General features: G+C 54.0%; 1 protein-coding gene across 3 annotated transcripts in view; it reads left to right on the forward strand.

The window, feature by feature from the left end:
* Positions 1 to 15,744, forward strand: part of Cacna1i (calcium voltage-gated channel subunit alpha1 I) — a 115,606-nt gene that overhangs the window by 25,645 nt on the left and 74,217 nt on the right. For all 3 annotated transcript variants that reach the window (XM_037197681.1, XM_037197682.1, XM_028871186.2), the window contains 2 exons: positions 6,902 to 7,013; positions 7,831 to 7,964. In XM_037197681.1, the coding sequence (XP_037053576.1) occupies positions 6,902 to 7,013; positions 7,831 to 7,964 (246 nt within the window). The remainder of the gene's footprint in view (positions 1 to 6,901; positions 7,014 to 7,830; positions 7,965 to 15,744) is intronic.

Consider the following 15,744-nt stretch of genomic DNA (forward strand, 5'->3'; position numbering starts at 1 on the left):
GTCTTTGGAAACAACTTAGTCCTCTTCTCCTATGGGGGTTTCCCCACCCTGCTGCTATTCTGAGTGCGTTTGCCTGATTTTAGACTTGCTAGGCCTGGACTCAGATGACCTCTGTGTCTTTGTCTTCCTCACCCAGCAGAGGCTCCTCTATCCTGTTTGTGTATTGGCTGCCCGTTCTTTTTCCTGGTTGTGTAGTATACCACCATAAAGAGAGCCAGCAAACTTTCCCAGTCTTGACATCGTTGACAATTTGGGTCAACTGATTCTTTGTGACAGGGACTGTCCTGGGCAGTGTAGGTGTTAGGCAGTATCCCTGGTCACTACCCACTGGTCATCAGCGCTGGCCTTCACCAGCCTCAGTCTGAGTCCGTGTTTAACTTCAGTAGGCACTGAAACAATTCTCCAGAATGACTGCTGTCCATAAAGATTGGTTGAGTAGATGAAAGAATAAGTGAGTGACAGGATAACTTTAATTCCCAGGCATTCAAACATGGCAGCCACTGTCCTTGTGGCAAACACGATATGGTCACATATCAGGAACGGTTTGGCAACAGGACCACACTCTGGGGACCTCCGGGGAATGAACTGAACTTTCTTTACGTCAGTACACGGATATCAGGTATACAGCAGGCGCTCCAGAGATGCTCGGGGACCTGGCCTCAGGGAAACAGAAGTGGCTCAAGACCTGGGCTGTGTAGACCAGGCCTCTGAGGTTCCCCCAGCCCGAACTCTCCACTATCCTGGAGATAGACTGAGGGGGCTTGGCAGGGAGACTTCCTGTCATGCCTGCTCCCTGTCATGGCCTCAACCCACTTCCTCCACTTGACATATTTAGACAACTGAAGAGTAGAACCCTGGGAAGCGGATCAGATTTTGATTTGACAAAAATAAAAACAAACTCGGTCCCCCCCTGTCCTCTCCCCCCCCCCCGCCACCTAGCTCGTTGCCCCTCTCCAGTGCCCCTACCCCCAAGTACAGAAGGCTCTCATCAGCAATGCAGGAAGGAGGGTGGTGGTCGTCATGGTAACTGCAGGCCTCCAGCTGCTCTCTTGAGAGGAGGCTGCCCTGGAGGGCCTCCTTGGGAAAGTGGTACTGTCCCTCTACCTGGTCTCTCTTCTGCCTGGGCCTGGCAGGCGTGTGTGTGCGTGTGTGTGTGTGTGTGTGTGTGTGTGTGTGTGTGTGTGTGTGTGTGTATGAGGTCCTTATGTGGGGGAGTCCCTGGTGGCCCTGAGCCCACCCACCCTGGGCAACATTTTGGTCTTGTCAGGACTCAGTGGGGGTCCTGTGGAGTTCCATATTGACTCAGCTTGGTCTTTTAAGGCTGGGGTGGCAGACACAGTCTTGGCTTTCTCTCCTGAAGCTGCCAGTCACAAAGAGCAGAGCGGGGTCCCCTGAGCACTCCACATCAGGGAAGCCCAGGTCTAAGGTGCTGAGCCCAGGGAGTGGCTGAGAACACAGGACCTGGAGCCAGCAAGAAACAGCACAGACTCTACCATGGCCATAACGCTGGCTGCCACAGATTCCTTATCTGTCAGTTGGCAGCAGCAGTAGTGTGTGTCAGGTGAGGGACCAGATACTGTGTCTCAGGCTTGGGCTTCTGTGGGTTGCCCAGTTCTTTTACTGTCGTTGTTTTTGAGACAGGGTCACTGCCGTCCGGGGTGTCCTCGAGTGATCCCCCTGTGGTAGTATCAGGTGTGTTCCACCACACCCAGCCAGGCTGACTCTCTTTGGAAGGCTATAAGCTATGAGGCAGCTGTCACTCAAAGGGCTTGTAAAGACACCTTCAGCTTCCACGCAAGGCCATGGTAATCAATGAGCAGAGAATGTCCAGGTGGGATCTCTGTCCCTTCCGAAATCCAGGAGAGCCCTGGCTCTGTTGTCAGAGAGGCTCCTCCTACTGACCCCGCCGTGCTGGCTCTGCACACTGGGAGGGACCTCCTGGCTCCTGGCTGCACGTGCTGACATCCCAGGTCTGTTTAAGATAGGATCTGTGTAGCCCAGGCTGGCCTCAAACTCACACATCCTGCCTCTATCTCCGGAGTGCAGGATCACCCGGCCTATGCCTGCACTCCTGGCTTGATGTTTGGCTAGAAAACTCATTAGCAAATACTCTTGGTCACCCGGGAGGTGTCTGTAATCAGCAGGTGTTCACTAGGCACCTGGTATACAGCAGGCACTCCATATGTTCGCATGAATTCTCTGTGAGGCCCTGAGGACTTTGGGAGGCAGTGAGAATGGGGAGGGCTGGTGAGGGTCCAGGCTTCTGCAGGGCTCCCTTAAGTCTGGCTGGTGGTGGGGCTGAGGTGTCCGGAGGTCCCCGCCACCGACAAGGGCGTCTGAGTGTCGTCTCTTGTGCCCGCTGAAAAGGCAGCTTTTGCCACCAGGGAGACTGCATCGATCTGACGGACATTGATTCGTTCTGCAGGCTCCTTAGGGGTGGTCACCCGCTCTGGGGCTGTTTAGGATGACAGGTGGGGGAAGCTCAGGGCTGGTGGGTTTGTCAGACCGTTGTGACTCAGGGATCCCCAGGGGTCAAGGTGCTGTGGGTATTGTTTCTGTCCTGGCTCTCGCGTGCTCGGCCAAATCTCTCTTTCCATTACCTCTTCCTGCGGCGAGGCCTTGGATCCCATGCTGTCTCAGGATTGAGGGGGGCTGCTCTGCTGTCACCCCTACAGGACTGAGAATCCCCAGACCAAGAAGATAGGGTGGTTGGGTCCCCGTTGCACATCCTTAGATGCCAGTCCAGGGCTTTGTTCCTGAATGTGAGGAGCAATGGGAGCTATTGATGACTTCATTCTCTTGTGGAGAGACAGCATTCAAACCCCACCTGTTCTGTAACCCAGAATCCCCGTTCCACCCTCTTGGGGTCTCTATCTTTTCTTCCATTTCCCCAGAACTCAGCCTGGCTTGCTTGAGCTCTAAGCTCCTTGGTCCTTATGACTAGTGGTGGGAAAGTAGGTATTGGACCAGGCCACCAAGCTGTCCAACCTGGTGGCTTTGAGTCCTCTGACAGCTCCTACCCTCGCTGCATGCATGGCCTGGTTCATCTTCCAATAGGCTTGGGTCCTTTCATCCCCGAGCCGAGGGGATGTGCCAGGAGCCGTGGGCAGCGGCGCGGCCCTGGCCTGACTTCTGAGCCTTGGCGCTCTTGGCTGTGGCCCAAGCCCTGCCATCTGGGATTTCCCCTTGTGCCTGCGGCCAGCAGGAGCTGAGAGGACCAGGGGCTGGACCCTGCCCTGCTGCCTGCAGGGCCTCTGTGCCATGCTCAGGGTAGCTGAGCAACAAAAGCAAGCAGTTGGCACTTGGAATGGCTCGGCCTGAGCTGCAGTGTGACTTTGGGGAAGTCACGTTGGCCCTCCAGACCCACTTCCTAGTCTCTCCTGTAAGTGACAGTTAAGGCCGTGTCTCTAGGGTGCCTGGCACGAAGCAGTCATAGTGACGGCCAAGTTCATCACTGTGGTGGTGTGTGCTAGACCAGGTGGGCGGGAGGCTGGGCACCAGCTGGGGAGGGTGAAAGGTGGAAGCTTTTGGAATGGGTGGCGGATGAGTGAGGCTGTGAAGGGCGGGCGGGGGTTTGCCTTAGAGGGAAGGTAAAGCCATGCAGTGCCGATGCTTGCAGGTAGCCAGAAGCTTAGTGTGCCCCGGGGCCAGCAGGAGACTCAGCCATTGAACTCATTGAGATCAGAATCCAGGAGGCCTTGGGTGTCAGGCTAAGGGGATTATGGGAAGCCACAGAAAGCTTTAGAGCAAGAGAGAGACAGGCATGCATAGATTAACTAGAGGGGACAAACTAGTTTGGGGGTAAGAACAGACAGGTATATTTGTACACATAGTGCTGCTTCAGCTACTTGAAGTAAATCTGTTCTCCCTCCTCACCAAGACAGGACCTCCTCGTGTAGGCTAAACTGGCTTCAGACTCAAAATGTAGCTGAGGATGACCTTCAACTCTTGATCCGCCTGCCTCTGCCTCCTGAGTACTGCTGGGACTACAGGGATTGGTTACCATGCTACCATGCTTGGCTTTATGTGGTTCTTGGGACGGAACCCAGGCCTATGTGTGCACCAGTGAAATACTACCAACTGAGCGGCATCTCCAGCTCTACCCCACTTTCGCTTGTTTTGGTTTGAGTTGCGTAGACAAGCTGGGTAGCTCTAGCTGGCCTTGAACCTCCTGCTTCAGCTTCCCTAGTGCCGGGATTACAGATGTGTACCACTGTACCTGGTTAAATCTGTTCCCCTTTGTATCTCACTTCATTTCTTCTTTTCTGTGTGGGCTTATCAAGGAGTCAGCGCTGGGCATCACATGGGGTCCCCTGGAGAGGCAGGGATCAGAGCTGCATCCCCAGGAGAGGCTGGTACTGGGTCAGGGACATGCCGTGGGCTCTGGGAAGGCAGGGACAGCATTGCAGAAGCAGGACACATGGCTGGGAGGGGACATTGGCCAAGGTGCCCAGCAGGCCTGCTGTTGACAGATCCCAGCCATGGGACCCAGGAGAGGCCTTGAGTTTCCCCATCTGTAAATGGGCCTGCCAGGTGCACTTGGACTTGGGTCTTCAGAAAGGGCAGTGGCAGCAGAAAACTGGGATGTGAGAGGGAGGTGGGGCGGAGGGGATCAGGGGGGAATGGGGATGCTCGCTGGTAATTAGAACGTTTGAACTTCCAAAAAGTTAATTAATGATGAAGCTGCTGCCGGAACGAGGCTTGGGCTCAAAGGGGGCCTGGCAGCGACTGAAATTAATTACAGGCTATGGCGGGAGAGTGGCAGCCAGGCCAGGGACAGGAAGGAGCAGGGCAGGGATGGAGGCCATGGAAAGCAGTTTTCAAGGTGAGCGGGGGTCTGGGGAGCTGAGGGGGCTGTTGCCGTGGAAACTAGGTCAGCTCTCTTAGCAGGCAGGAGGGGCCCAGTCCACTGTGGTTGGTATCTGGCTGTGGTGGGCTGGTGTGGCTTCTTGGTGCTATGAGCTGGGGTTGAGCTAGTGTGGCCAGGGCCCCGAGAGAAGCTCGTTTATTCACTCAGCAGACCTTGGTTGAGCATCTGTAGGCTGTTATGGTTTGAACTGGGAGTGTGAATCCCAGCGACCCAAACTCTGCTCTGGAAGTGGGCAGAGACAATGAGCACCGTCTCCGTGGTCTAGAAATGCTCGAGAGAGATGTCAAGCTGGAGGGCTGTCGGGGAGGAGCTTCTGGGGTTGAAGAGGGGGTGGAACTCCTTGCAGGGAGTGCCCATATAGAGCCCTGGAGAGTCTTGGAAGTGTCTTCCAGTGGAAGGGTCAGTTCTTGCAAAGGTTCTGAGGTGGCATGTGCCTGAGACCAGACCTAGGCAGGAGGCCACAGGCTGGAGGGAGGCAGTCAAGGGAAGGGGAGGAAGGCAGGGTCTTGCTGGCTAGCTTTGGAAGGGCCAAAGCCAGGAGAAGCTGGGAGCCATAGCAGGACTCTGAGCAGAGGAGGAAACACCTCACTGATTTTTTTTTTTGTTTATTTGCTTTTTGAGACAGGGTTTCTCTGTGCAGCCCTGGCCATCCTGGAACTTGCTCTGTAGACCAGGCTGGCCTCAAACTCAGAGAGGTTCACCTACCTTTACCTCCCGAGTGTTGGGATAAAAAGTATGCACCAGCCTCCCTGATATTTTTAATGGCTCATTGATGCCATCAAAGAGGAGGGCCGGGACAGCCTCTATGGACCTGTGAGGTGCCCCTAGACTCCAGTAAGGAGCCTCTGGGAGCTTAGATATGGGGAGGGGCTTGCTTGAGACCCCAGCGCCATGCTATGCTGGTACTGAAGTCATATGCAGGCCCCGGTGCTAAGTGATGGAGTCAGGGATAGGAGCGTACAGACATCTGGTGGAAGGGGCTGCCAGGCTCCTCAGATCAGACAGAATAAGCAGGATGAGAAACACTTCTGGGTCAGCCATCACCTTCAGTGAAGTCAGACTCCTCCGTCTGGAGGTTCACCCCTTAGTCTAACTTCAGTCATTTATGCTGTGCATGGCTTAATTTCATTTCACCATGCTGCACTTTTGTTTTACCATGATGAACTTTCTTGGGTACAGACCTCCTCAGGCCCCAGGGCTTGGGCAAGAGAGGAGAGGCCATTTTGGGAGATACGAGCAGATTCCGGCTCTCTCCGCGATTCATGACAGTTGCGGGGCTGTGAGTGACACAGCCCTGAGGTCTCTTGGAGTTTTGAGCTCCCTGGGTAGGTAGACTGAGACAGGCAAATGTGGGTGGAGTCAGCTGGGGCCTAAGAGGGGTTGTTAGCCGGGGGAAGGGGCACTTGGGAAGTTCTCCTCTGTCGGGGCTGTGGGATGCCTTGTCCTGATGGTGGTGGCGGCTTGTGGCTGAGTGAAGAACTGATCTTAGTCTGGCTCCAAGCAGCAGCTTCCTGCTGGGGCAGAACCTGGGGAGGCAGACTCTCTGGGTGGGGCCGCTCTGGGAGCAGCAGCCAGAGGGTGACTGTGACCTTCAATGGCGGAGATGGGCAGGTCAGGAGATGGGCAGTGTCCAGGAGGTCTCAGAAATGCCGTAGAGCCCGTGAACTGGAAACCCGAGGCCTCTGGGGTGGGGGGAGAAGTTGGTCGGAGAAGGGCTTAGGCATGGGAGCTATTGGTGCCGGGGACCTTTCTGGGAACCACTCCTTCCTGGGTGGGACCCGGAGCATCCTCCAGTGGGAGCTTCAGTGGTTTGGCTTGGTTCCTTTCAGGGTGTGACTTTGGCCTTGTCGCTGTGGTAGGGCAGGGCCAGCTGCACAGTCTTTGAAAACTTGGACCTGGGCCACTGAGGGGTCCACACAGGTGGGAGGGAGGGCAGACACGGTCTGCGGGTCTGTTCCCGGGATGTCACATTCAGGAACGTGTAGCGCCTTAAGCCACGCTGCCACCAGTTCGTCCTTGACTCCTGTGTACGTGGTTCGAGTGTGTGAGCATGCTGGTCATCCTGCTGAACTGTGTGACCCTGGGCATGTACCAGCCGTGTGACGACATGGAGTGCCTGTCAGACCGCTGCAAGATCCTGCAGGTGAGCCTCCCTCCCTTCTGGGGTGTCCTCTCCCAACCTCAGGGCTCGACTCTGGGGCAGCTCCCCACCTCTCCTACCTAATTGCCCCTCCAGCCTCCTTTTATTTCCCAGCTGAGGGTCCTCACCCCATCCCATGCACACCAGTGAAGTGCAGCGGCTGACACGTCTCTGCCTAGAGCCTGCTTTGGCTCCCTAGTACCGCCCTCCCCGTGTCTTTTAGGGGTGTCCTCTTGCATGTTTTCCTGTTCTTACTTCTCAGGTCCTGGGTGGGCCCTGACATGGCGCCTGCATGGGTTTGGGCAGGGTCTGAGGAACCATAGAACGGGGCTCTGGGGCTGTACCCATTTCACAGAAGTAGACTATTTGAGGCCCATCCCTGGGATCCAGACCCGACTTTCATTTTAATCATGGCATGTAGTTGCTGTGCAACCTGGGGCAAGTTGTTTGGCTTCTCTGAGTCTTGTTTCATTAACTGTAAAGAGGGCTGCCCCGTGTGTGCCATTTGGAGGATTAGGCGTGAGAGTGTAGTTCTGTCTGTCCTAGTGCTTGGCCATTAGTAGAGATAACGAGGGAGATCCCGGTGCTCAGCCCCTGGGTCCTTGTTGCCTGGGCTAAAGCGATGAAGAGAATGGGCCGTGCAACCTTGGGCAACTTCATCCCTTCCCTGGGCCCTGGACTCCTCTCTGTGAAGTGGTTGAGTGGACCAGGGCCTCTGAGGTTCGCTTCCTGCCCCACCTCTGACCTCACAGTGCCTCCGACTCCCACTTCCGCCCCGAGAGCTCACTCTGCCCTGCGCTGCCTTCCTCCTCCCCCACAGGTCTTCGATGACTTCATTTTCATCTTCTTCGCCATGGAGATGGTGCTTAAGATGGTGGCCCTGGGCATTTTTGGCAAGAAGTGCTACCTCGGGGACACATGGAACCGCCTGGATTTCTTCATTGTCATGGCAGGGTAGGTAATAGCCTGTTTTTGATGTGTGCCAGCTGCCACGTGGCTAACCTAGGGGCTTCTGGGAGGTGGTGATGATGCCGTATGAGGATGCAGGGCCTGTGGTCCACAGGACAGAAGAAATGATGCTCTCTGTGGACAGGCCCGGACAGACCACTGTAAGCATCTGCTCTTCTAGATGGGCAGCGAGGACTGTCTTATGTTGATTAATTGAAAGAGAAGGTCACTCGACCTCACGAAGCCTCCATTTCCCCTTCTGTAAAAAAGGAGTAAAGATATCCGCTTGGTCAAAATGAACACCAAGGAGTGTCAGATGCCAGCAGCAACAGCATCACCATCATAACCATGGTTATCATTATCGTCATTGTCACCACTGCTAGCACCATATTACTGTTATCCTTCATCATCACCACCACCATAACCATTACTATTACCATGGTCACCATCACCATCATCATCATCATCATCACCATGATCATTCACTATCATGATCATCACCACCATCATCATTATAGTCATCTTCATCATCACATCATATTTTCACCACCATCCATCATCATCAACATCATAACCATTATCATCACCATCATCACGGTTACCACCATCATCTCCACAGTTATGATCGCCATCACCATCATCGTCATCACCACTTCATCACTACTATCACTATCATCATCACCACCGTCATCATCATCCTCATCCTCATCACTATTATCACCGTCAGCATCACCATCGTCATTATTATGGTCACTCAGCAGGTCGGAAACGGAGGGCAGACTTAGGCGCCATCTGACCTCATTTCTGGTCACTTCTAATGAAGCCCGAACGTCACTTAACCCAAGGAATGTAAGACCTGGGTTGTAGAATGAGACTTGATGCAAAAAAGAAAAAAGCCACATGCTACAGCCAGTCATCCCTGGGCTTTCTCTCAGGAGAAACTGGGTTTCATTTTACCCATTTGGAGTATCACTTCAGGCGTCCTTCCTACTTCCCTGAAGTCTGTTCAGCAGCCAGGGTTGCAGAGGGCTCTGTTGAGTGTGGGTGCTGCCCTGGAGACCTGGAGAGGGGAAGAGAAGGCCATCTGCAGGTCAGTTCTGTTAGGCTCACTCCAGGACAGTGTCCGGCAGCTCGGCTGTGGTGGGGTCTGCCCACACTGGGACTGGGGCTCTGAGCAAGGTGCTGTGTTTTGCTGAGATCATTTAACCCAGGAGTCGATGGAACCAGGCTGGGGATATGGGGACTTAAGTTCTGTTCTGAGGAGGTAACACATGGGAAATAAAAGGCAAACATGCACTAACCATGCTTGGCCATGGCTCCACAGGGTGGGAATTAGGAAAGAAGAAGGCTGGTGACCGTGAATGCAGGCGTGCCTGTTAGTGTGTGTGTGTGTGCATGTGTGTGTGTGTGTGTGTGTGTGTGTGTGTGTGTGTGAGCATATGTATGCGTTTGTACATGAGTGTTTTGCCATCCATAAGGGGCAGCAGAGTCACCTGTAAATGGCTGAGAGGGAGCACTTGAGAGGTACAGGCCCAGGAATGTGCTGAGTTCTTGGGTTCTGTCCTGAAATGTGACAGTTTGTGTACCACTGTGTTTTCCAAGCATCCCTTCCTGATGGTGCTGTTCAGACGCCCAGCCCCCTTGTCTCCCAGGGATTTGGACCCTGCCTGAAGGCAAGTAGATTTCAGATGGTTTCAGATGGGTACCAGGTCATCACCTTTGTCAGGTGCGTTTTCATTTTGGGCTGTCTAGAGAATACTCCTAAGTAGAATTTCAAAGAGAAGGTTTTGGATAGTATCATTTTTTCATATTGGCTGTGCAGACTCATCCCTTTGATCTTGGAATGGGAAGGATGGAGTGTGTCTGCTCTTTTCATGGCATTGAGATTTTACTCCCTTAGATTGGTGACACTGTGCCATGTGAATTGATAACACAGGGCTGCTCGGAGCCCAGTACCACCTTGCTCTCCTTTGTTGGAAGGGAACAGCTTTGTCCAGCCGAGAGGCTGGTTATTTTCCTCCTTGCCTTCAGAATTCAGACTTTCTCTGGGGTGTCCAGAACTTGTAGTTCCCGCTTCAAGTGCTCCAGTGGCTCAGAGCACTTGCCCTGGTTCTTCTTTGGTTTTCTAACTCGTTCCTACTCTGTCCTTCTCCAGTTCCTGAGAGCTGGACCAGCTCTCCTCTCTCTTGTCTCTGCATCCGTCCTGTGTTCGCCTGGGATGGGAGGGAGTTCCGGACTCAGCTCTGGGAGTCACCCCTGGGCTCTCTCTCAGCAGGGTCCTTTGTCCCTCACTTCCCCTCCTGGAATTGTCCCCTTCTCTGCCATTCTCGTCGCCTGCATGTCTTCTTGCTGTTGTGATTTCTGGGTTTCAGGACAGTTTGTGCCTGGTTTTGTTTTACGGATGTGCTATTCACCCACATCTCCTTGGGAGTACTGATGATGCTTCTCTAAAGGCCCTGCTTCTGGAAGGAACTTAGATCAGAGTGCCATTTCCAAAAGTTAAAAAAAAAATAAATATGAAGAAAAGTGACCCTTGCACAAATTGGACAGTGCCTGTGCACCCCTGGTTATTCTGCTAAATGGGGGACAGGGGGGATGGTGATGACAGCCTCTGGGAGCAGGTGTAGAAGACCAGGGAACCATTGGAGCTGAGTGACGACATGGTGATGGCCTCCCCTGAAGTCAGCATAGGCTGGTGATGGGCAGAAGTCTTTCCTGTTGGGCAGAAATTGCCTCCATCTTTGCCTGGTAAAAGTCTATAAATCAGCTTGCAATTCCCCAGCGTCTACATCTTTTAATTAACAGGAAAGAATAAATCAAACAAAGGCTTTGTCCCCTAGATACTGAAAAATCACCAGGAACATCTGTTAGCGCATGCTAACAGGGCCTCACTATGTAGCCCTGGCTGGCCTGGACCTCGCTGTGTAGACCAGGCTGGCTTTGGATTCACAGAGATCGCCTGCTTCCAACTTCCCAGTGCTGAGATTGAAGGTGCGTGGCATGTCGGGCAGCTTTTCCTAATTCTTGTCTCGGGAATGTCATCTCTTTGGCTGGGTCTGCCCTTCCCATCTCGAAGTCCCGTCCTTCCCCCCCCCCCCCCCCCCCCCCCGGTTGGTTAGACCTCAAGCTCAGCTCTGTTTCTTGTTCTGCTCCTGTGTGCTATCACACCGGGATCTTCAAGCTGATCAGGGAGGGGATCTGGATCAACCTCAGCATCCAGTATCACGTGAGGGGCTCTGTTGATAACTTCCTGGTTCAGGATAAGTTGGGGGGGGGTAGCATCAGGAAAGGCTGGCATGGGGCTGCTGTGTAAAGCACATTTTCACAGTCTTACTGTATGAGCTGGGTGGGTGGGGGGAGCCCTGCACTGTTACCCTCATTGTGGCCCACTGGTGATGCAACTTGTCCATCAGCTTCTTGGGGGACTTTCTCCCAGAGTCACGAACACCCACAGGCCTACCCCTGTACTAGATGCGGAACCAGATCTACCCTTGTTTCCAGGGTCTTCACTATCCTAAGAACGGTGTGGATGGAGAGGGCAGGGTGATGGGTATAGCGGGTACCCCAGAACTCAGTTTCACCCTTCCCACCCCCACCTGGTCCTTACCACCCCCAGAGCTGCCCCCCCCAAGTCCCCTCAGTACTATAAACGTTCTTTCCAGAGTAACAGGCCTGACATCCCAAGGATATTTTCTCCCTTCCCGCCCCACCCCTTCCCCAAATTACTGGCTGCTTCTTCCGAGACACAGAGGGTGACACAGAACCTCTGAGTTGCAAGGTTCCTTGGAGGTCACAGCCCTTCATCTCCAGCTCAGTGGAGCCGAATTGAGATCAGAGGCCCCATTTGTATGCTGCCCCTGCAGGGAACTCACTATCATGCAAGGCAGCCCGTCTCAAAATTGGAACATTAAAAAAAAGTGCTAGAAAGTTCGCTCGCTCGCTGAGCTAAAGTTTGCCTTTCTGTGGTGCCTACCTGTTAGTGCCATGCGTCCCTGAGTCAGCGTTTGGTGAGGAGCTCTTACAGTCCAGACTTTGTCCCCGGGAAGTGGGGACACAAGGTAAGGGAGGCACATGCTCTTCCTGATGGCGTGGGGCCTCGGAGTGTAGAAAAGAGGTACAGAACACACACGACAGACAAATCCTGCCCAGAAGGACCAGGGCGACACAAGGACATGGGTTCAAATCCACCAGGGGCTGGAATGTCCTCAAGACACAGAGCTGGGGTGGGGAACTGTCCAGCAGAGAGAAGCCAATGGACTCTTATGTGAAAGGCTCATGTTCTGGAATGTGTGGAGCTGAGAGATGAGGCTAGGAGACACGTCTGAGGCCTCTCACATGGGGAAACTGAGGCCACAGGGAGGGGTCTGTGTTCAGACTCTCCACAGCCCTCCAGAAGTCTAGAGGTGGCTTCATTTTTTCCCTTCAGGATGAACCGCCTCAGGTCCCTCCCACCGCTTGTCTGAGGACAGTGTTCAAAGATGCTCCACTCGCGGGGCTTGCACCACGCTGTCTCTGTCCATCATCACAGTCTTTCCTGGAGGATAGGATCATAGCCTCCAACGACAATGGCTTTGGGGCAGATGGGAGAGGCTGCAGCATCCCAGTAAAGAGTCTCATGGTCGTGTTTGCCCTCCAAGCCGGGTCTCCTTCACCTGGGGATTCATGGCGGGTGACTTTTTAAACCCAAACAGCCGGTGACTTTGGGATAAATAATAGCAGGTGACTTTTAAACCCTTGGGATAAATAGCGGGTGACTTTTTTTTAAACCCCAACTTTGCCTCGTAGCTGGTCCTTTCATCTCAGAGGGCCTTCTGGAGGAGGGATCCAGCTGTTTGCTCTCTGTGTCACTTCCTGTTCTTGCTCAGCCTGGCCTGAGAGCCCTGACATTCTTATTTCCCACCCTGTGACAGAGCAGGCAGTCACTGTGGCTCTTCGGGTGTGGCCGACCCTTCCTACCACCTTCCACTTAAGCCCCTCTCTCCTGCCTTGTCCATTAGGAGGTCATGAAATATTCACCCACTGCCTTGAACCTGAGATATTCTTTGCCTGCATGCGTCCCTTCTGACATCGTGCTGAATTCCATCTCCTCTTCCTCTGTGCCCAGGCCTTTAGGAAGTGACCACTGCCAGCAGCGGGGGGTGGGGGGGGATGAGACACCTGTGTGAAAAGTTAAAAGCTTCCACAGGAATTTCGAAGCTGGTCCCTGGGAGGACAGGGACCTGGGTGGGGCTGTGAGCTCTTTGGTGGATGAACCTAGGGAGCAAGTGTCAGTCCTTTGGATCGGAAAGCCCTTCAGAACTAAGGACGGCGACATCACAAGGGAGGACCTCCATGCAGAAAAGAGCTGCTGACTGAGGGACAAGAGGGGGTGCTGCTAAAATTCCTTCCTAGAGGAGATGCGAGCAATGTCTACCCCTTCTCCCAAGGTCCCAATGACAAACTGAGGATTATCCCAGCGGAGCCTGTTGACTGTTTACCCTCCCTCGTGGAGGGTCACAAGACCCTCACCCGAGTGTCCAGCTGCTTTCTACTTCTCTGCCTTGAATGCATGTGGCAGGCCAGGGAAGACTAAGGGGGAGAGGGGGTCGAACTCCAGGCTATGGAGAAGCCCACATCCCTGCTGGGTAAAGGCTTTCTGGTGCAGCCTTTTGAGGGAGGAGGATAGTCCACACAGCTGTGTGCAAGTTGGGATGGGTGATCTCCTCGACCTTCAAACCCAACCTTTCACCTCTCTCCGTGTTTCAGGGAGCAGCAGAGTCGTGGGCACAGCCTCTTGGACCCACTCCAGGGATGTGGGCATGAAGGGACCTAGGGTGGTGGTCTGTGGCTGCTGTCAGAGAAGCTGGCTCTTGTGACCTCCATAGGAAGCTATGAGAGGTGGAGATCCTGACTTCCAGTTCTAGTTATTGGTGTTGTATAAAGTGTTGCCATGCAGGTGCTAATGTCCTTGTGACTTTCTGGGTCTTTTCTTTCATGGTCACAAGGCAGTGGCTGGAGCTATGAGTATCTGAATTGAAGGCCATATGGCAGAGAGATGGCTATACCAGCCATGCCTGTCTACTTGGGCCGGAAAACAATGTTTTCTTTACCAAATCCCTTCCTTTGTGGTGCTTTTGGCTGGAGCCAAATCTCATGGCTACTCTTAGCTACAGGGATGCAAGGAAAGCAGAAACATCTTTGAGCTTGGCTCAGTCAATCAAGAGCTACTCTGTGGGGTCGAGTCAGATTGGAGAAGAGGATTCCTGTCAGGTTGGCAGTGTCCTCGTTGAAGCCATGGTCCTTGGTTGCCACTTCCATACCTCTGCCCAGGCTGGCTGGGCAGAGCCTGTGCTCTGCTGAGAAATCTAGGGTTGGTACTGATCGTACATGTGCCACACAGGCCAGTGCGTGCCGATGGACCAGCTGCGGTCAGTGGGCAGAGGGTCATTACTGGGGCTGCTTACAGAAGCTGCTGGAGGAGCCTTCCTCCCATGTGGCTGTGTTTGTTATCTGTGGCTCAGGGAAGCCCCGTAGTTGCCCAGAGTTTCAAGAGGCCTTGTGTGATGACCTGTCACTGACCACTCTACTTTGGGACTTTACAGGTCTTCTGTCTGATGGCAGGTCCCCAGAGCCTGGCCTTGGGTCAAGGACATGGCTCCTGAGGCCGCAAGCTGCATGGCTTTCCTGTCTGTTGGGTGAAGATCTGTGTGATTGGGTGGGCGTGGACCTGGGAAGGTTCCAATCAGAATCCGAGTGTAAATGTTGGTTTCACTTGCAGACAGGGCTGGCTGGAATAGGTGATGGTCACTGTGTGGGCCTGTTTCCATAGAAACAAGATGGTAGCCACCGTGGGGGATGGGTGAGTTGCCAGAGATCCTCAGACCTGCCTGATGAGTCATACTGGTCAGGTGTGAGTCAGGCAGGAACCTCAAGTCAGATGATGTGGGGATTCTCCCAGCTCCTTTGCTGAAGAGCCTTGCCTTCCATCATGGCTGGCTCCCGAATCTGGACAGACGTCCTTGTCTGTGCAGCCATTTCTGCTGTTTTTCTGGGGCTGGTGCTGCTCTCTGGAGTTTGCCGATCTGTGCAGGATGGCAGCAGCAGCTCCGCACGGTTACTCCTATTTCCTTTTCTGCTCAGCCATTGAGGCCCGGAATTGAGCCTTCTTGGCTTGGATTGGCTGGAGTGGGCTCTGTGTTCATCCTTGAGCTCTACTAATGCCTCATGGCTTGAGAACAAGGAGGATATCCCAGGAGGATGTTGGGTGGGGGTGTGCAGGGGGAGGAACCCTGGCCCTGGGTTCCTTGGAGTGCAGCCAGGAGCTGGGGCAGCAGGAGCTGGCTCACGTGTGGCTTGCTGATGGCCTGGGATCTTTTACATCTCCCATCATGTCCTCAGCCTCAGGATCCCTAGGGGTTCAGGCTGTTAAAGCTGCTTTGAAGATGAGGAAATGGAGTCATAGAAGTTGGTGGCCTGCTCTAGGTCACCACCCTATCCAGGGGGATCTGGGATTGCTCAGATATGGCTGCCCTGGAGCCCATGCTCACTCCAGGTATGAGGGAGTGTCATCTTTTCAGAAGTCAAAACAGTCCCATTGGCCTGTCCCAAGGACTTGGGAAGTCTCCCTGACCCTCAGGAGGCTGCGAGGGGTGTTTGCTTCTTACTGTCTGTGGCAGGGCTATAGTACCCTTCCCCCACTGCCCAGAAGCATAGCCCACCCCGGGTGGGACCAAGACGAGCCTGAGCTCACTCAAGGGAGGCAGACATTGCAAAAGGCAGGGGTGGTGGGGGTAGGGGGGGGGATGGA

The sequence above is a fragment of the Peromyscus leucopus genome, chromosome 20 (assembly GCF_004664715.2).
Source record: "Peromyscus leucopus breed LL Stock chromosome 20, UCI_PerLeu_2.1, whole genome shotgun sequence".
Lineage (NCBI taxonomy): Eukaryota > Metazoa > Chordata > Mammalia > Rodentia > Cricetidae > Peromyscus > Peromyscus leucopus.